This window comes from Papio anubis, chromosome 1, assembly GCF_008728515.1.
Source record: "Papio anubis isolate 15944 chromosome 1, Panubis1.0, whole genome shotgun sequence".
In the NCBI taxonomy this organism is placed as follows: Eukaryota; Metazoa; Chordata; class Mammalia; order Primates; family Cercopithecidae; genus Papio; species Papio anubis.
Window position 1 is genome coordinate 204,962,712 of NC_044976.1, and position 21,857 is coordinate 204,984,568.

At 42.3% G+C, this 21,857-nt stretch overlaps 1 protein-coding gene across 2 annotated transcripts in view; it reads right to left on the bottom strand.

The window, feature by feature from the left end:
* The window catches only part of B3GALNT2 (beta-1,3-N-acetylgalactosaminyltransferase 2), a 62,802-nt gene extending 42,987 nt beyond the window's left edge, over window positions 1-19,815 (bottom strand). For both annotated transcript variants that reach the window (XM_003893737.3, XM_021931572.2), the window contains exons 1-3: window positions 19,476-19,815; window positions 9,202-9,349; window positions 3,352-3,452 (exon numbers count right to left, since the gene is read on the bottom strand). In XM_003893737.3, the coding sequence (XP_003893786.1) occupies window positions 3,352-3,452; window positions 9,202-9,349; window positions 19,476-19,587 (361 nt within the window). In that variant the 5' untranslated portion in view covers window positions 19,588-19,815. The remainder of the gene's footprint in view (window positions 1-3,351; window positions 3,453-9,201; window positions 9,350-19,475) is intronic.
* Window positions 19,816-21,857: the final 2,042 nt, after the last annotated feature.

Sequence of the window (21,857 nt, forward strand, 5' to 3'; positions counted from 1 at the left end):
ATTTACTTACAAAATATATGCATATATTGTGGTAAGCTTATATATTCAGTATTAATAAAGATTGTATTTTCTTATTTTCAGGTAAATAGAAATTCTAAGCCTGGGCAGCATGGTAAAATCCTGTCTTTACTAAAGATACGAAAATTAGCTGGGCGTGGTGGCACACACCTGTAATCTCAGCTACTTGGGAGGTGAAGGCACAAGAATTTCTTGAGCCTGGGAGGAAGAGGCTGCAGTGACCTGAGATTGTGCCACTGCAGTGCAGCCTGGGCAAGAGAGCAAGACCCTGTCTCAAAAAAAAAGAAATTATATTTTCTTCCTATACTCTAGCAGATCATTTGGATGCCTATATCAGACTTCCTAGAAGCTCTTTACACTCAGTAGATACTCAATAAAATGGGACTAAAGGGAAGTGATGACTCTTACCTAATTACAGACATGGGCAGCAGGGAAAAAAGGAAAAATATAGCTTTTTGTCATGGGCTGGGTAAGCATTAACCGGAGAGTCTAGACTACAACATAATGGACAACAATACAATTTTTTTCTCTCTAAGATATTCAGTAAATAAAAGATATCCATAGGAAAAACCTCTTTATTAAAAGCAATAGGGCAAGCACATTATAATACAGCATTTTTAGATAGTTTCTTATCTAAAAGAAATGTGCCTTGGGCTTCAAGTTACGTGGACACAGGAAATCCCGCTGCATTACAGTGCTATTAATCAACCCTTCTACCCCAGCCACAATAGCACAATGATTAATGCTTACCATGACCTTCTGGTACTGAAATAACTGCCTTTGGATTATCGAAAAAATAACATTAGGTTCAATATTAAGTTATATACACATTTAAAAATTCATAACCTAGGTATTACATATATGAAAATGTTTTATTAACAGAAAGTTCTACTTCTTTACTTTTAATAAATAACAGCACTTAAGATAATAAAAATATGGTTAATTTAAAAGTGAAGGGCTTCTTTTTGTTTTTCAATTGTAATTTGTTGGAGGATACCACATCATCAGTGACATAACATTCTATGGGGTTTCTGATCCCTTTAAGACTCCAGTGAGGCTGGGTGCAGTGGCTCATGCCTGTAATCCCAGCACTTTGGGAGGCTGAGGCGGATGGATCACCTGAGGTCAGGAATTCAAAATCAGCCTGGCCAATGCGGTGAAACCCCGTGTCTACTAAAAATACAAAAATTAGTCAGGCGTGGTGGTGGGCACCTGTAATCCTAGCTACTCAGGAGACTGAGGCAGGAAAATCGCTTGAACCCAGGAGGCGGAGGTTGCAGTGAGCCAAGATCACGCCATTGCACTCCAGCCTGGGCAACAAGAGCGAAACTCCGTCTCAAAAAAAAAAAGAAAAAAAAAGACTCCCAGTGAAAGCCAAAGGACTTTCTCATAATTCATACATAAAATTTGGTTACAATGTTAACTGAATTCATAGACGTCCTAATTAAGAAACCTCTGTTTTATAATACAGACCTGAATATATTGTCCAATTTATTTAAAAAGCTGTTTGAAGCCCAACTTTATAAAATGGCAGGCTCTTTAAAATAATGTTCAGTACCTTCTACCTTCTAGGAACTATTCTAAATACATCATATGTATCAACTTATTTCATCCTTATGTCAATCTCCATGAGGGAGATTCTTTTATCCCTGAGTTTACAGATGATAAAACTGAGGCAGAGGAGGTCACACAGCTAGAAAATGGCAGAGCTTGGATTGAGAGCCATGGAGCCTGCTTATAAAAGTGAGGTGTTATTTAACTATACATTTTTAACAAACCTTAAAATATCAGAAGTCCTAATCAGCATATTTAAGACTTGGAAGTTTAACCTCCCTTAGAAACACAGCTGAACATAATGGGAAGTGCTAAAAAACACAGAGAGTTATAAATTTATCAACTTCCTAAAACTGGTTCCCTGATGACACAGAGAACCTAATTAGGATCAGCTTTCTTTGTTGTCTTTGTTTTTTTGTTTTTGAGACAGGGTCTCGCTCTGTTACCCAGGTTGGAGTGCAGTAGAGTGAACAGATCATAGCTTACTGCAGCCTCGAACTGCTGGGCTCAGACTGTAGCCTCGAACTGCAGTCCTCCTATCTCAGCCTCCCAGCAGCTGGAACTACAGGCGTGAGCCACCACACTTGGCTAATTTTTTTTTTTCTGGAGACATAGGGTCTCACTATGTTGCCCAGGCTGGTTTTGTGCTCTTTCTCCCGCTGTGGTGTCCCAAAGTGCTGGAGAAGCTTTCTTTACCCTCACCAAAATTTTTACAAACTTTTAATTTTAAGGCATAAATAATGTTACTTGTGTTTTAAATTTTTTTACTATTTTTTCTTTTACAGAAATAAATTAGATAATAATTCTAAGAGAAAGTGATTCATAATATTTGTTTCTTCAAGGTTATTATAAATTAACTGGTAAAATCAGCAGTTTTCCAAAAGTTCAAAATTTGGTAATTCAGGATTTATCTAAGCATAAGGAACTTCCAAATGCATATGAATCACACTGAAAAATAGAGTCTTCTGGATCCTGAAGTTTCGATTCTGTAAAGAATCTCTACAGATACCCCAAGTCAATCTGTCAAAAATGATGAAACAGGTTGGGCGTGGTGGCTCATGCCTGTAATCTCAGCACTTTGGGGGGCTGAGGAGGGTGGATTACGAGGTCAGGAGTTCGACGCCAGCCTGGCTAAGATGGTGAAACCCCATTTCTACTAAAAATACAAAAATTAGCTAGGCGCAGTTGTGGGCACCTGTAATCCCAGCTACTCGGGAGGCTGAGGCAGGAGAATTTCTTGAACCCGAGCGGCAGAGGTTGCAGTGAGCCAAGATGGCACAACTACATTCCAGCCTGGGCAACATAGCAAGACTCCATCTCCAAAAATAAAAAATAAAAAAAAGATGAGACATAAATTTGGATGAAAGATATTTTAGTCTATTAAAAACAGACTCCAGGGCATGGTGGCTCATGCCTGCAATCCCAATGCTTTGGGATGCTGAGGCTGGTGGATCCCTTGAGGGCAGCAATTCAAGATCAGCCCAGGCAAGACAGCGAGACCTCAACTCTACAAAAAATTAGCCAAGTGTCGTGGCACATGCCTGTAGTCCTAGCAGGGTGGTGAGGCAGGAGGATCACTTGAGCCCAGAAGTTTGAGGTTATAGTGAGCCATGACTGTGCCACTGCATGCTAGCCTAGGCGACATAGCAAGACCCTGTCTCTAAAACACATAATAAAATAAAATAATAAAAAACGAAAACAGACTCCATACTATTAAGCTTAGCAACTTTTACTCAACATCAAGAATGTGTATGGCAGTCGAGGGAAAAGATGACTTACCTGGATTTGTGATGTTGAGTAGTTTACAGGAATAAGGATCCTCCCTGTCTTCCACAGGCACTTCACAGCCATGAGCACCTATTATGAACTTCACAAGCACACTGAGAGATGTGTTGGCATTAACATCAGTTACTGATCTTCACCTCGCACATGCACGTTTCCTCATGCCCATTTCAGAGCTTTTACTTTGAGACACAAGTGTTTATGAGGATTAATTCTCTACCTTTATTTTTCTAGTCTAGCAAAATGGGGGAACAAGCAAATTGAAAGTCGCTAACTACCAAGTTACTTATGCATGAGTCCTTCACTGCAATGCTATAAATGCTATATTAAAGCAAGTAAGAATATGTCTGGCCTCGCTACCAGCAAATGTTCATATCATTTAAAAGCAAACTATAGTAAAGTCAGCTTCTCATGCCCACACCTAAAAACATACCTATATCTAAAATTTTCCTTTGTTGCCTTCTTCTGTTTCAGAAGGTGTTCCTTTTGCTCAGGAATAGGTCTTTCCATCCAAGAAGAAATCCCCTTCTCTCCTAGACCTTGCTTCACTGGTTACCCCTGTAACTAGTGGCTCCTTCCCTCCACAGTATAAACATGATAAAATCCTGACTCTAATTATTCTCTTCACCTTCCATCCTTCCTTGCTATCACACTTTACACTGAGGTCCTACAAAGAAATTAAAATTGCAGCCTCTTGTTTCTTACTTCCCGCTCTTTTTATAAAACAAGAGTTTTAGCTTTAACATCACCACCTCCACTGAGATTCCACTAATGTAACCAATGAGCTGCTGCCAAATCAATAGACACTCTTCAACTCTTACCCTCCTGGCTTCTCCACGGCTTGATACTGCCCAGTTCCCTAAAATGCTCTCTTCCCTTCCTTCTGCGGCCTGCTCAGTCATCTTCACTGGCTCTTATTCCCCAGCTTGTCCACTGAGAGGGGGATTAGTTCAGGGCTCTGCCCTTGGGTCTCTTCTCAATCTACTCATTTTTTTTACTTCCTTTCCCTAGACAATATTATTTATTCTCAAGGCTTCAACTAGCATGGGAGTGATTCCTGAATTAGTAACTCTAGTTTTTTTCCTTTTTTTCCTTTTTTTTGTGAGACAGAGTCTCGCTTTGTCACCCAGGCTAGAGTGCAACGGCGCAATCTCGGCTCTCTGCAGCCTCCACCTTCCAGGTTCAAGCGATTCTCCAGCCTCAGCCTCCTAAGTAGCTGGGAATACAAGCGTGTGCCACCACGCCTGGCTAATTTTTGTATTTTTAGTAGAGATGGTGTTTCACCATTTTGGCCAGGCTGGTCTCGAACTCTTGGCCTCAAGTGATCTGCCTGCCTCGGCCTCCCAAAGTGCTGGGATTACAGGTGCGAGCCACTGTGCCCAGTCCTGAATTAGTAACTCTAGTTTAGATCCATGTTCTAAGTAAAGGACCTATAAATTCATTGGACGTCTTCGTCTAGATAACCCACAGACAGCTGTATGCTAAAGCCTGCTACTACTGACTTCTGAGAGTCAACTGTCAACTTTTCAGAAATTTTGTGAGACAGTTACTAAACATAGCCTTTATTTAAAATTAAATTATATAACCTTATAATTAAATATATATCAAAAAAAGGAAATACTCAAATTAATCACAATGTTTTACTACATTTTACTATTATTTATGTTCTTGAGGTAATTTATATTTATTACATCTACATGGTGGAATAGTATACATGGCAAGCTACTGCTTATCTTTCCCCGACTCTGTGTTCAGAGATGTTACGTTAGTCACCTGTATTGGCCATGGTGGGAATATTCACACCCTAGAAACCGGCAAATAGTACAAATAAGGGTTTGGTTTATTGTTTTGTTGATGGTCTAGACTTAAGAAAGTATAGAGAAAATGTTGATAATGCAAATTAAGCTTAATGTAATGTGTCTGTCTATAGCCATTACAGAGTGAATAGTTCAAAAAAACAGTCAAGGAAGATACAATTCCAGTATTCAAAAACTATTACCTGATACAGCATAGAACTCACTGACTTTATTAAGTGTAAAGCTGACATATCTTGTCAATTTAGTCTTCACTGTTTAACTTAAAAGAAAGACTTTTGTCAGAACTATACTCTTTTGTTAACTGCAACCAGAAGTTGGTCATAGATAGGAGAGTCCGACAAACAACAAAAGCATTCTATGAGAATCAACCGACTTCATGGAATTTACGATAAACAGTATTGTACAGGTCATTATCTGTCAATTACTGCTGTATATCCTTTATGTCAATAAAATTTCTAATAAACATGTATGTACACATAAGCATCCTTTTTCCCAGAGAGCCAGTTAGTAAACCTTCAACAGTACACCACTGCCTGTAGGAACCTCAAGGTCAACACATACACAACTGAGCTTCTTTCCCATGAAACTTGCTCTTCTCATGTAGTATTTTTGTTTTGATTGATTCCACTATTCTCCAAGTCAGAACACTAGCAATCTTCCCAGCCTCCTCCTTCATTTTCTACATTCAATGACCTTATTCTCTCATAAGGTCACCTCTGCAGATCAGCTCCTCAGCAGTCCTTGCCTCAACAGGTCTTGTCCTTCCACTCAACCTTCCGCATGCCTGTTATACATGATCTGCTCACTGTCTGCCTCTCACAGTCATATGCTTCCCCCCTCTTTTCTTTATATACATCTCTCTTCTGTCCTACCTCTCCTGGCTACTTCTCTCACACTGTGCCACAACCCTTCCCCCACCACCACGAGCCCTGTGCTCCAGTTATATAGAAGCGTTAGGAGTTTCTCATACACCCCGGGCTCTTTTCTACCTATTTATATCACAGCACATGTAACATTTTATTACACTATCATACCTATTTCCTTCTACTAAATGTCAAGCCCCTCCTAACACTCAGGCTATACTGTGTTTATCTTTGTATTCTACCACACATACCACACTATCTACTTACAGAAGTACTTAGTGTTGAGTTTGGGTCCTTTGGAGAAATGCAAGAATGGAAAATATGCCATAACCACAGAAATGCAGTTTCTGTTACTAATTACCAATTAAGGCAGAATACCTTTCATAGACAACTAGCATTTGGAATAAAAGTATAAACAGAAATGAGTAAATGTGCTAACTAAATTATTGCTAGTATGTATCAAATTTGTTTTTTGAGCCATCTTACTAGGTACTCTTACTAGATACACAAAATTACTATGTCCCAGGAACGTGTTTTTGCCTAATATCTATTTTTATACAGATAGCTGATCATTTTCATAACACAAATCGAGCGTGCTAAATTTAAAGCAAGACTGTTATGATGGCAAATAAATTAGTGGTGAATGTCTGAATATTAACTTTACTCATTACATTTAGTTCTGAGTCATTCATTCAATAGTTGTTGAGTGACTTAGTCTGCACCAAGCTAGGTTTTAGGTATTGCGAAAACACCAATGAAAAAACCTGAACCCCCAGTGCTCGTGAAACCTACATTCAAGTGGAGGAAAACAAACAATTTTACAACTAAATACAATACAGATGCCAGTTGGTGATAAGTGTTACCAAAAAAAATTAAGGCCAACTAAGGGAAGACAGAAACAAGATAGGGATGGGCTGCTATTTAATATGGGGCTGTCTGCTAGAGTGACATCTAAGCAGACACCTGAAGGAAGTGAGTCCCGAGCACATTAGTGAGAGAGGACACAGCAAATGCAAAGGCCCTGAGGCAGGAGCACTTTTAGTGTATGAAAGTACAGTAAGGCGGCCGGTGTATGTAGATAAGGTCAAAGACCACAACAAAGACTTGGGGTTTCACTCTGAGCAAGAAAGGAGGTCAATGGAGGGGTGTGAATAGAGCATTGACATAATTTGACTAATTTTAAAAGGATCACTCTGGCTGCTGTATGGAAAATAAAATGTAGGGGTCAAAGGTAGAAGCAGTAAGTTCAGAGAAGGGGGCTTCTGCAATAATCCAGGTGAGAAGTAATGGCAGCCTAGATCAGATGGTAGTGGTAAAGGCGGTGAGAAGTCAGATTCTGGGTCTGGTCTAAGCAGCATTAGGAAGGTATGCTGATGAACTGGACGTGGCAGGTGAAAGGAAAAATCAGGATAACACTAAGGGTTTTGGTCTGAGCAACTGGTGGAGGAGTCACTGTTTTCTTTTTTTTTTTTTTTTTTTTTTGAGACTGAGTCTGGCTCTGTCGCCCAGGCTGGAGTGCAGTGGCCGGATCTCAGCTCACTGCAAGCTCCGCCTCCCGGGTTTACGCCATTCTCCTGCCTCAGCCTCCGGAGTAGCTGGGACCACAGGCGCCCGCCACCTCGCCCGGCTAGTTTTTTGTATTTTTTAGTAGAGACGGGGTTTCACCGTGTTAGCCAGGATAGTCTCGATCTCCTGACCTTGTGATCCGCCCGTCTCAGCCTCCCAAAGTGCTGGGATTACAGGCTTGAGCCACCGCGCCCGGCTAGGAGTCACTGTTTTCTGACAGGAAAATACTACAGGAAGTACAGCTTTTGGAGGTGGTTCTGATAGTAGTGATGATTCTGAGGTCTTTCATTTGCTGTGTAATAGGCTCTATTATCACTGCAACCATGAACTAAAGAAACCTGTCTTCAAAAGGAAAGAAAGCTACTATGAGAAAGCACTACTAGCGACAAGAAAATTCACAATTAGGCTGGGTTTGGTGGCTCACGCTTGTAATTCCAGCACTTTGGGAGGCTGAGGCAAGCAGATCACCTGAGGTCAGGAGTTCAAGACCAGCCTGGCCAACATGGTGAAACCCCGTCTCTACTAAAAATACAAAAATTAGCCAGGCATGGTGGCAGGTGCCTGTAATCCCAGCTACGTGGGAGGCTGAGGCAGGAGAATCGCTTGAACCCAAGGAAGTGGAGGTTGCAGTGAGCTGAGATCGGGCCACTGGACTTCAGCCTGAGCGACAGAGCGAAACTCCGTCTCAAAAAAAAAAAAAAAAATTCACAACTGCAATTTGCTTGTATAGCTACTTAGTCACAAATGTGCCAGTGCTATTCTATCCTGAAAGGGCATTCTCTGCTTATCACCTGAGTCTTCACATAAATAGAAGTCAACTTTCTATGCATTTCTTCTCCTAGTCCCTCACCACACAATCTTCAGAGGCTGATCTCATTGAGAACAGACTAAGGCTTTGGGCTCCTAACTAATAGCTGAGAGCTATCTAACGTCAGCATGAAAGGGATTACCAAAGCTCAGTTTTGGAAGGGTAGTCAGGAAAAAGAGCATGGCATATTACACACACTGCAGATTACACAACTAAAAAATACTACAAAACTGAAAAAAATTAAATTTATCTCTGTGAAGTTAGTGAAAAGTATATTTAGACATGCACGTGTCTAAGGAGAAAACTGCTCTAAAATGGAACCTTTTAAGAATTGCTATTCTAAATCAAAGCAAAAAACAAACAAATCACACTGGGTATCTAAATACTACATATGCTAACCAGTGAATATACTCTCTTCCAACTATCATTTGGCTTAAAATGTTGGTTAAATTTACTTTTTGGCCCAAACTATATGGAAGAAAAGCAAATGAAACAGCCATTTCTCCCAAGAAGAGGCCACATATCTGAATGAACATTTCTATTCAAAATAAGGTTTTTCAGAACTTTTTTTTTTTTTTTAATTAGGCAGGGACTCATTCTCATCACGCAGGCTGGAACGCAGGCTGGAATGCAATCACGGCTCACTGCAACCTCAATTTTCCAGGCTCCAGCAATCCTTCCACCTCAGCCTCCCGGGTAGCTGGGACTACAGGCACACACCACCATGCCTGGCTAGGTTTTTCAGAACTCTTATTTCAATAAACCAGGCAAGGCAACAACTCAGAAAACCTACCGTTGACTTAATGTGGGATGCTGTAGCAAATGCCTCATCCAGGTGCTTCTTATCACGTTTCGAAGTTCATGGTTATTGCGAGCTGACAACACGCCAACTACCACATCATAGTGAGTAGATTTCCACTGAGGAAATAAGGCCAACTGATCTAGAAATAAGAACAATACATTAGAAATAAGTCATGTATCAATTACTATGAAGTTCAATATGAATCATAAGTTTATTACAAAGTATATGTTTGTAGGAAATTCAGATAAATACAAAGAAAAGAATTTTTAAATCATATATAAACCCAGTATCCAGAGACAACCACTAATAACATTTTGGTGTAGAGTCTTTTTTGTCTTTCATGTATATACGTATGTATTCATGCTCACATAAGTATATTAATTCTTCAAAACAAACAAGATGTTTGTGGTAAGAATCTGTTTCAAAAGGCAATGTAGCATAAAAAAACAGTAAGCATTAAGAGTCAATTAGGCCACAGTTAGAATCCAGGCTCAATCATATATTAGTTATAAGTTATTTAGCTTCTTGAGCTTCAGTTTCCTCAACTACAAAATGGGTATAATAATACTTCTCATAAAGCTGTTGTAAAAATTAAATGAGATAACATGTATAAAGCTCTTGGTTTAGTATCAGGCACATAGGAGGCATTCAATGGCAACTAAAAAAAATGTGCTTTGAAAAGTGAAGTCCTACATTAATTTTAGGTATTAAGCTTGGCGGATGAAGTTGAAGGACTTCCATACTGGAAAATAATGCAACCCTTATTTATATCAATGAATTCTACAGCCAGTAAACCTTTTACTACCTACTAAATATTCTAAAGAATGACGGGAAAGCAACATTTTTAGTAAAAAAAAAAAAAAAAATAAAGTAACAAGTCATTCTGAACGGCTCATTTTTTATTGTCATAAGGTCTAATGGGCAGGGTTACATTTCCATCTAAAACTTGTCCTTAGAAGACAGAAGAGAAAGATATACTTTGTCCTTGTTTTTCATCACCAGTTTTAAGGCTTGAGAGCTACGAGACTATATATAGCTCTGATGAGGTATCCATTTCATCTCTTTCTCCAGTGGTGGGAACTGATCCAAAAAGTTTCCAAAAATAAATTACTGAAGCCCAGACTCTTTACTACATTAAATGCAATGTTTTTATATACCATGGGATCTAGGTATTCAGTCTAAAAGACAACAAAACCATGCTGATATTTTTTTCAAAGGCCCAATTAAAATAATAAAAACAGATCTTTCTACTAGGATAATTTTAAGGATCTAATACAGAAATTTTTGTGTAGATACCTTATTTTCCACAATAGATATATTTCTTAAAATGTTCCATTCTAGGGCAGGCACAGTGCTCACGCCTATAATCCCAGCACTTTGGAAGGCCGAGGTGGGCGGATCACCTGAGGTCAGAAGTTTGAAAGCAGCCTGACCAACATGGAGAAACCCTGTCTCTACTAAAAATACAAAATTAGCTGGGAGTGGTGGCACTTGCCTGTTTTCCCAGCTACTGGGGAGGCTGAGGCAGGAGAATCTCTTGAACCTGGGAGGTGGAGGTTGTGGTGAGCCAAGATCACACCATTACACTCCAGCCTGGGCAACAAGAGTGAGACTCCACCTCAAAAAAAAAAAAAAAGTTCCATTTCAAATGGAATATAGGTATTTATTATTTCACCCTACAATGAGTCATGTACTAAAATGAATTCTTTTATAAAGACAAAATTTATTTTTAAATAAACTCAAATTTTCATGGATTAAGCTTATTAATAGGCCATATTTATTGAATACCTAATCTGTGAAAAGCACTACATATAGAGTATCACTTAACGTTCACAACCCATTGAGGTAGGTACTTGTTCTTTTTTTGAGACGGAGTCCCACTCTGTGGCCCAGTCTGGAGTACAGTAGCGCGATCTCAGCTCACTGCGACCTCTGCCGCCCAGGTTCAAGTGATTCTCCTGCCTCAGGCTCCGAGTAGCTGGGATTAAAGGCGCCTGCCACCATGCCTGGCTAATTTTTGTAGTTTTAGTAGAGATGGGGTTTCACCATCTTGGCCAGGTTGGTCTTGAACTCCTGACCTTGTGATCCACCACCTCGGCCTCCCAAAGTGCTGGGATTACAAGGGTGAGCCACCACGCCTGGCCTGGTACTTGTTGAACAAATGAAACACACAGAGAATTCTGTAACTTAAGTCAAACAGCTTGGAAATGGCTGGGCTAAGATTTAATCCCAGGCAATCTAACTCCATTCTTTATCACTGTTCTAGTCTATAGCTATACAGCTTAATATAGCTTATCTGAGTCTAAATTCTGATCTTTTAATGCACAATACCAGTTCAACTGGTGAATTAGCAACAAGCGGACCACTGAACATGCTGGGTAACACATCAATTTTTTTGAACTCATGGCTCAGAACATTTTTTCTCAGATACATAATTATACGATGAAAGTTGTACCTAGTGCTGGAACTCACTCTAAATGAGTGTCTGAATTCGGAGACTAATTTAAATGACTACATAAAATTGAAAATATGCCTCCCCACCTTTTTCACACAGAAATATTATGTACATTCTAGTGTCAGGAAGGAGGCAAAGGTTCCGACATTGATTCCACAGCCAACATTTTGTATTACGTAAGTATGAAGTTATTTAAATCCCTGTGCTTCAACTTCTTATTTAGAGAAAATTGACACAAAAAAATGTTTTAGATATTCTATTTCATTTGTTTCAAAGTCTCATCTCAAAAGATTAAAAGCTGTAGGGAAAAAACCACATTTAATCTAAATGCCTCTTTTATCTGACATCATCAGAAAATAAGGATGCTGCACAAAAGCAAACTTTCAAAATATTTGAAACATCACTTTTAATGCCAAAAATTTACTACCTTATTTTTGATGGCTAATCAAAGCAAATTTTTTAGAAATAGATTACACAGAGAATAATTTAATCTTTTCTTGATGTCTCAAAATCTTCATGAAAATTTCTCAAATCTATCCCTTTCTTGTCATTAATTCTAGCTGCTGCTCAGTTCGGTCTGTTTTTTCACCTGGACTAATATGAGGGCATCCTAACTGGTTTTTACCTGAATTCTCCATATAATTGTTAAACAAGATTTTTCTAAAAATAATAAAGAAATACAAAGATAACCATGTGGCATGTGAAAATCCCATGGATTATGGATGTAAACTACTTTTTGATCTTATTCCACCTCTCTGCCACTCTCAATGCCCCCTGCTTCTAACCCAGGTCTAAGCTGTTTCTGTTCAACTGCTTTACTTTACATGCATTTCTCTTTTCCTTGCAGAGGGGAAGTAACACGGCACATTGTGGTCTTTTAGAGAAATACTTCCAGATATACTGAAGTCAAATTTCAGAAAAATAGGTTTTTTAAACCACATACCATTAAAGTAAATTAGTCCAACAGACTCCTGAGTACTGTGTTACACAGTACAAAACCCAAAGTAGCTGCATAATAAAATACCTGTGTAAGAATGTTGCTCAAATTTCTAGCTCCCCTTACCAATCTGGCTCTAAACTCTTATCACCTTTTGTTTTATGTTACAAGAACAGGGTACCAGGGTACCTAGTTGATTCTGGTGTCTAGAAACAGAGGCGGAAAAAAAGTGCTAAGAAGTAAACATGATGGCAATGATGCCGCACCTTGCCATGTCCACGCTGTTGGTCAAACCCCTCTGTCATGCCTCTTTAAAGAGAAAAGAGAAAGGTTTTGTTTTGTTTTGTTTTTTAATGGCAGACCGAAGTGGAGATCTTGTAGGCTAGATAGGATAGTCTGACCTAGCGTAGTCTTTTTGGCAAATGATTTGTGTTTTCAGTGCGTGGGGAAGCTGTCCTGGGGGCTTGGGTGACAGATAGCACATAGGCTGTTTCTGGGGTTGCAGGAGCTTCCCTGAGCTGAATGTTGTGGGTGTTGCAGAGCTTCAGGAAGTGTGGTGACCAGAAAGCGTAGACCCGGGGCCCAGGACCTGCCTGCCCCTGCAGCCTGGCCTCCCCGCACAGGCCGTGGCTTGCGCTCCAGCCGCTCTAGTCTCTCAGGAATTTGCTTGTTACTTTTACTGTGTAAATAAAGCTTCCTGGTTCAATACCCGCCCCCCCCCAAAAAAAAAAAAAAAAAAAAAAAAAAAAAAAAAAAGAAGTAAACATGATACAAAAGGACATAAAGATAATTCAGAAAAGAAAAAAGGCAAATAGCAAACCTATGAAAACATGTTCAACTTCAATAAGAATCACGTTTGAATTAGAGCAATGGGACACCAGTTTTCTCCTGCATTCAAACTGACAGATGTCTTCTTAAATGATAGTAACTAAATGATGGGTACTTCAAGGAAATGTTAGTGATTTCAAGAAAGTGGCTACTCTCCACCAGGCATGGTGTCTTATGTCTGTAATCCCAGCTTCAAATTTGGGAGGCCAAGGAGGGCAGATCACAAGGTCAGAAGTTCGAGACCAGCCTGGCCAATCTGGTGCAACCCCGTCCTTATTAAAAATACAAAAAAATTTAGCTGGGCGTGGTGGTGCACCCCTGTAATCACAGCTACCTGGGAGTCTGAGGCAGGAGAATTGCTTGAACCTGGGAGGTGGAGGTTATAGTGAGCCGAGATTGGGCCACTGCACTCCAGTCTGGGTGACAGAGCGAGACTCCTTCTAAAAAAAAAAAAAAAAGTGGCTACTCTCTTTCATTGCTGGAACGAATGTAATTTGGTACAGCCGTCTGCAGGGCAATTTGGCAATGTGTCAAATAATTTAGAATGGTATAATTTTGTCCAGCAATTCTAAGAACTCAACCTAAAGAAATAATCAGTGATATACTCAAAGATCTTTATTAATCATAGTGTCACCTATTAATAGCGAAAAACCGCAAGCTACATAAATGCATAAATAAGGGACTCATTAAATAAATTATGGTGTAGCTATATGACAGAATACTATGCAGCCATTAAAATTACATGTTAATCGTATCATTAAACATTATTCTATTAATATATCATATTAAGATAAACACGCTATAGGAACTATGTAGGTACTAGATGGTTCCCTTTATATAAAGTACAAAAGTAGCCAAATTTCTGCCACTGGTTACTATCCCTGGTAGCAACAGAACAGAGCATGAAGGGAACTTCTGAAGCATTGATAGTTTTCTTTTTTTAACTTTGGGTGGTGATTAGTTGGGTGTGTTCAATTTGTGAAAATTTATCAAGCTGCGCCAGTTTTATTCTCCTGATTTTCTCCCTCAAATGATAGAGCATCTCCTATGCTCATTGTTCTAGATGGCACAGATACAGCAGTAAACAAAATCTTCATAACGTCAGGAATAAATCACAACCCGAAGAAAGCTCCCTGACAGTAACGTAAGGGCCAAGGGAAAGTTTTCCCTCTGAAGGTTCGGTGAAAATCACTGAGAAAAGATTGATAGGAGAAAGGCATATAAATTTATTTGATCCGTAAAGATACAAGAGAAACTGCCCATTTCTATGCTTAGGTTTAACCAAGTATGGATAGCTATGTGGAAGTAAGATTGGACAGAAAGGTTAGGATCTAATGTTAACAGACGGAGTTGGAAAACCCGGCAAGGCCTGTCTAGAATCTTCTTGTCCTCTCAGAGTATACACTTTCCTACTGGGTGTGGGATAGGACCCTCTCTGATATGAGGTTCTTATGACCTGTAATCAAAGAAGGTAGGTTAGGTAATTTTTACATAGAAAGGTGGTGGGGGGGTAGTTAAGAGTAATATGTTTAGGTTTTATGGCTTTGGGGAAGAGGGATTTTAGTTTCTACAGTTAGCCTCAGGTGAGAATGCAAGGCCAGAGAGAGGACAGCAGCAGCAAGTCAGAGACAGCTGCTTCTGAGGCCTTATTTTGGGGTATTGTTTTCTTCTGAGATCCTACAGTAAGAACTATTTCTTTTATTTAATATGTAATATATCCTAAGAGTCTGGCAACCTGCTCGACTCTGCACTGAGTGGACACCCAAAGGTATATTAAAGTCTAAGCGAGGGCCTGGCGCAGTGGCTCATGCCTGTAATCCTAGCACTTTGGGAGGTCGAGGTGAATAAATCACTTGAGGTCAGGAGTTCGAGACCAGCCTGGCCAACATGGCAAAATGCAGTCTCTACTAATAATACAAAAATTAGCTGGGCGTGGTGGCGCACACGTGTAATCCCTGCTACTCGGGAGGCTGAGGCAGGAGAATGGCTTGAACCTGGAAGCAGAGGTTGCAGTTAGCCAAGATGGAGTGCCACTGTACTCCAGCCTGGGCGACAGAGTGAAACTGTGTATCCACAAAAAAAAAAAAAAAAGTCTAAAGAAGCTTGACATCAAAATTGATTGCTCAAAATAAGTCTAAGAGTCTTAAAAATCAGACCAAAATTCCACTCTCATATGCATGCTCTTGGAAGAGATCAGTCACAAATAGATACAAATCTTGAAAATGAAGAAAACATGTAAGCCTATCATAGCTCTAATGATAAGAACAATCATCATACACACTACCAAAGACACCTCCCAAAACACACTAGCACAGGCATCAGCCGCCACTAGACTACCACTCCTCTCTAAAACTCACGGAGTGTTTACTATGAAACAGGCACTGTTCTGGGTGTTTCATTAACTGAATCTACACAATAAGTCTATGAGATCATCATTTTATAAATAAGGAAACTGAAGCACAGAGACACGATTAGCATATAGGGATAATTTTGGAAAAACTCACCCCAGGCAAAATTACAAAGCAAGCTCAATTTGCTTTTTGACCTTCTACTTGCCCTACGTCTGTTTCCATCAGCTACTGTGAGCACCTTGGGAGCAGGGACTCCGCATCCAGCACAGAACCTAACACTCAAGTACTTGTTGAGTGAATATGCTCCTTTGTCTTGGTTTCTTTCTTTCCAAAGAGAAAGAGAAGTCTTCTTTTGTCACATCATTTTTCTAAATTAACTGTTAAATAATTCCTACTTAAGGCATTACCCAAAACGAGTATTTTGTAATCAAGATATCCTATGTTTAGATTTCTGGGTCCGATGGTTATCTCCACCTGCATTTTCCTCTGTCACCCTTAGGTGTGCTGGATTTCACTTCCTCTTTACCAGTTGCTTTCCCTGACTGGTTTAAGGGAAGCTATCACATTTAAAAAGTTGCTGATTCTGGAACTAACGTGACTCACTCACTTCATTCTGGTCCCTGCTCAACTGTTACCTCTTCAGAATGAAATGGACTTTCCTGACCTATTTAAAACCATCTCTTTAATCTCTTAACACTGCTTTATCTTTTTTCACTATACTTATCACTACCGCTGTGATATTTATAATTATTTGTGATGCTCTGTCTTCCCTTCTAAATTGTAAACTACATGAGGGCAGGAAGTTTAGCTTGATTATTGCTGTAATTCCACACCTACAATAGGAGCTGGCACAGAATAGGCTCTCAAATATTTGCTGAATTAACTGCCAGCCAGAGAGCCTTTTTTTTAATATTCAGGGAAGGTAAATCTTTCAAAAAAAAAACAAAAAACAAAACAAAACTGCCATGACTTAATGAGACTGAAGACAGACAAAGTAGTAGAAGAGAAAAAAAATACATTTAAAAATGTTAATTTGGCCGGGCGCAGTGGCTCACGCCTGTAATCCCAGCACTTTGGGAGGATGAGGTGGGTGGATTACGAAGTCAGGAGATCGAGACCATCCTGGCTAACACGGTGAAACCCCGTCTCTACTAAAAATACAAAAAATTAGCCGGGCGTGGTGGTGGGCGCCTATAGTCCCAGCTACTCTGGAGGCTGAGGCAGGAGAATGGCGTGAACCCGGGAGGCCGAGCTTGCAGTGAGCCGAGATCGCGCCACTGCACTCCAGCCTGTACAACAGAGCAAGACTCCATCTCAAAAAAAAAAAAGTTAATTCAAGAAAAGAATACTTAGCAAAATCTTGTGTTTTTTTTTTCTCCTGTTAGGCTTAAAGTAAAAGCGTTAAATTGTAAAAACACCCAACTATTTTAGTTTCAACATGGTGACAGCACAATGGTCACTGTAAAGGTGACCATGTGACAGTAAAGGAATTATGGGAAATTTTAGCATTTAAGATGCTTCCACTGCTTTTAGTTTTGAAAGTACCAAAAGGAAAAAAGGAAAGGTAGAAGTCAGTCGTGTTTAATTAATTAATTTTTTTGAGATGGAGTTTCGCTCTTGTCACTGAGGCTGGAGTGCAATGGTGCAATCTTGGCTCACTGCAACCTCCGCCTCCCAGGTTCAAGTGATTCTCCTGCCTCAGCCTCCTGAGTAGCTGGGATTACAGGCATGCACTACTATGCCCGGCAAATTTTTGTATTTTCAGTAGATACAGGGTTTCGCCATGTTGGCCAGGCTGGTCTTGAACTCCTGACCTCAGGTGATCCACCCACCACGGCCTCCCAAAGTGCTGGGATTACAGGCGTGAGCCACCGCGCCCCGCCAGTCAAGTTTAATTTAGATTATTAAAATATCGATGGGTTGACAGGTGCAGCAAACCACCATGGCGCACGTTTACCTATGTAACAAACTTGCACGTCCTGCACAGGTATCCCGGAACTTAAAAAAAAATCCTATTTATTATCTGATCAGATACACAGTACTCATTCAAAGCCAAAGTTAATTAACATAACCAGTGTTGATCTTCTTACCTACATTATTACCCTGTCTCTTTCTATGTTCTATTTCTTCATTTCCTTAATCTAGCCTGGTCTAACTGGATGGTAGATAAAGGAATCATCCGTTATGTGCAGTAAGGGAGTAGGAAAAACTTGTCTCAAATTAAGAAACTGCCTAGCAAGTCTACCAAGATTTCAGTTTGAAGTCTACTAAGATTTCCGTTTTTGTTTGTTTTACTGAACCCTAAACAACCATTAAGGTCATACACAGACTTAATGACGCTCTGCAAGGAGATTCCAGCAGGGCTCACTCATACAACAAAAGAGAGAAAGCTGTGACACACAAGCAGATGTTACAAAGCATTTTTTATATATGGCACTCTCTTCTTAGTTCACTTTACAAAAACCTAAAAAACACTGAGCAAAACCCTGGCCCATTAACTGGTTAAGTGCACAGTAACACTGTACTTTCATTAAACCACTTAAATACTGTTCAGTTCTATTCAGGTCACACAAATTCTTTTCAAAGAGCTAGTGATCTAATAAGAAAAGAGATTGTTACCAAAATAACCTCAACATAATTTCATATAACTGAGACTGTTTTGAGGATTGCCGAATACTTTCTACTTATAAGGCATAGAGTGCTGAACTGCAAATACTCAATTCTAATTTTAAGAACTTTTGGATTAGAAAACAGCTGTTTTTGGGAGAGATACTAAGGAAAACAAAGTCCCAGTATAGTTACAAAATAAGTATTATACAATATTTAAAAGAGTTTTCCAGGTTTCTTTCATGTCCTAGGGCAAGCCCTTAAAGATACAGGGAAAGCTAACGTAGTGTTCAGGGTGGTGGAACCCACTAACAAAATAATCCACTGGGCACCGTGAGTAAAGCATTCTATTAGGCTGTGACGCGAAACAAGAACAAAGGTTTCATTCCCAAGAGCGATTAAGTTTTAGAGTAAATACACATGATCGTTAAAGAATTCGATATTTCCACGTAAACTGCTTTACCAGGTTATGCGACCCAAACTCACAGGAACAACTCCACTCTCGGCCATGCCCTATTTCATGTCTAGATGTTTAACCAACTTACATCATAATCCAAGAATACGAACTACTGTATATTCTTACAGCAAAGTTATTCCTTAAAAGCAAAACCCAGCCACCTTTGAAAACACGCACACACATTATCCATAGCACTAAAACCCCAGTCTTGACGGAGAAAGACCAACAACTTGGGGGGGAAGAAAACAACTTCAGAGCCCGAGCTCCCAAATCAGCAGGCGCTGGCGGCTGAAGGGCACACGAGGTTCCGCTCCCGGGCGAACCCGCGGCGTCCGACACCACCGACCAGGCCCGGGGGCAGGCGAAGGACTTGCAGCTGCGGGCGCCGGCTCTGCGGCCGTTAAGCGAAACGGGGAGGTGAGAAGTGGCGGGGACACGAAGAGAGAAAAGCTCCCTCAAGTTTGCCCGATGTTAACGCTCCAAGGATGAAAAGAGCCGTTTGTTTCGTCTGGGGACCGTCGCGTTTGGCCCTTCCCCCGCCTCCAGCAATCCCCGGCGAAGCCCCGCGGCACCGAGCCGGGCCTCCCACCCCCCCGCGGCCGCCAACTCGCCCGGCTCCCCGAACCTCACCTGCAGGGCCGGCCCCGGAGGCGCGGGCGGGCGGCGGGGAGCGCAGCCGCAGCCAGAGGTGCAGCGCGGCCCCGAGCACACACGGGCACAGCAGCACCAGCCAGTTTCGCATTGGCCGCCCCCGCCGCGAGCCGGGCTCTCCCGCGTCCCGGCAGAGAGGGAGGGGACCTGCAAGTGCGGAGACTGAGAGGCGGCGGCTGACGCGCGACCACTCCGAGCACGCTCACCCTCGCGCTCTGCGCCGTCCGGGGGGCTCCTAGCTGCTACCTGCCCCGCTCCTCCGGTCCCTCAGACCGCGGGTGGCGGCGGCTTAGCCGGCCGAAGCCCCGCCCCCTCCGCCCGGCCTTCCCACCGGCTCCGCCCACCTTTTCTCCCACTCGCCCCGCCCTCTCCTTCCGCGTTCCCACCCGCGCCCGCCGGCCGGCCGGGAGCTGAAGTCCCGCTCTGGGCCCGGGCAGGGGGCGCCCGCGGTTTAGAAACCACATTTCCCATAATCCTAAGCACGCGCTTCCGTCACTCGGCAGCCGTGGAGGCAAAGCGAGAGGCCCCACACAGAGCATGCGCATCCTCCTTGGCGTTTGCTGCCACCCTACGGCCCAGGGAAGGTAGTGCCGGAGAGCCGGTGCTCAGAGGCTGCCCCGAGCCGAGAAGGGAAATGCGCTTTGCCTCAGATTTGAAGGAAATCCGAGTGGCTCTTGTGTGAAATCACGCAGAGCTCCTTTGTTCTGGGTGCTTGCTTCCTCGCCTGCTGTGGGAGGTGGGATCCTGCTGACGTCTCCTTGGCCCGAAGAGCGGGGCGAGGAAGCCCAAGTGCCCGCGCCTGGAGCGGTGAATCATCAGGGATTAGCTCTGGTGCCATGGGTTCCCGGCTCTTTGCCCGGTTCTGTGCTCTGGGAACGCAGGGCGACGGACAGCGAGCGGGGGACTAGGCTGTGGAGCACGATGACGACGGGCCAATCAGGGTAGCACTGCACGTGCTCCGGGTTCATACTGGAGCTGGGAGCGAAACGGGAGCCGGGCGAGCTGGGAGAACGTGGGCTTCGGGGACCCGAGGAAGGGCGGCCGCAGCACGCCTTCCAGGCAGAATGCCGGCCCCGCGTCTTGCGGCGTTACCCGGAGTGGGAGCCCTCCAGGCCCGCGCCGAGGCAGCCGGAAAGCGGGGACGGGGCGGTGAGGGCACTGGGGTGAGGATGGGAGAGAAGGATGAGAACGGCCTATGGGGCGGCTTTTGTTTTTGTTTTTGTTTTTGTTTTTGAGACGGAGTCTCACTCTGTCACCCAAGCTGGAGTGCCAGTGGCGCGATCTCAGCTCACTGCAACCTCCGCCTCCCGGGTTCAAGCGATTCTCCTGCCTCAGCCTCCCGAGTAGCTGGGATTACAGGCGCCCGCCACTGCGCCCAGCTAATTTTTGTGTTTTTTCAGTAGAGACGAGGTTTCACCATGTTGGCCAGGCTGGTCTCGAGCTCCTGACCTAAGGTGATCCGCCCGCCTCGGCCTCCCAAAATGCTGGGATTACAGGCGTGAGCCACCGCGCTCGGCCGCGGTGGTTGTTGTTGTTTTTAAGTTTCCACAAGTGTGGAAACAGGTGACTGTATTATTGAAAAAAAGTCTTGGATGACAGAAGATCCACCTCAGACCAAAAAAGTACTTTGGCTCGCGGTGGCTCACGCGTGTAATCTCAGCACTTTGGAAGGCCGAGGTGGGCGGATCACTTGAGGGCAGGAGTTTGAGACTAGCCTGGGTAACATGCTGAAACCTGTCTCTACTAAAAATACAAAAATTAGTCGGGCGTAGCGGTGGGCACCTGTAGTCCCAGCTACTCAGGAGGCTGAGGCAGGAGAATCGCTTGAACCCAGGAGGCGGAGGTTGCAGTGAGCCGAGATCGCGCCATTGCACTCCAGCCTGGTGACAGAACGAGACTCTGTCTCAAAACAAAAACAAAAGAAAGTAATAATTGGTTGCCAGAAAAGGAATACTATTTTTATCCTCAAGAAAGGTAGTAAATGGCCTCTGTTGATATTGTAAAATTTTCATTTTGTGGATAGAGTGAGTTATCCAAAAAGAGGACTAATCCCTCATTTTAGCAGAGCTAGTCATTTGACAAATACTTACTGAGCTTCCATTATGTGCCAGGAACTTTTGTAGGTACTTTAAGTACACCTGTGAACAAACTAAAGCTCCCTATCCTGTGTCGATGGGGGGTAGGGCACAGACTATAGACATAATAAAGAAATATACTCAACCAGCATGTTAGAAGGTTATTCCTGCTCTGGAAAATATAACAATTAGGGCCGGGTAGGGGAATTGTGAGTGTGGGATTGAAATGGGATAGATTGCAGTATTAAATAGCAGTATTTAAACAGCTGTTCCGAGTTACAATGAG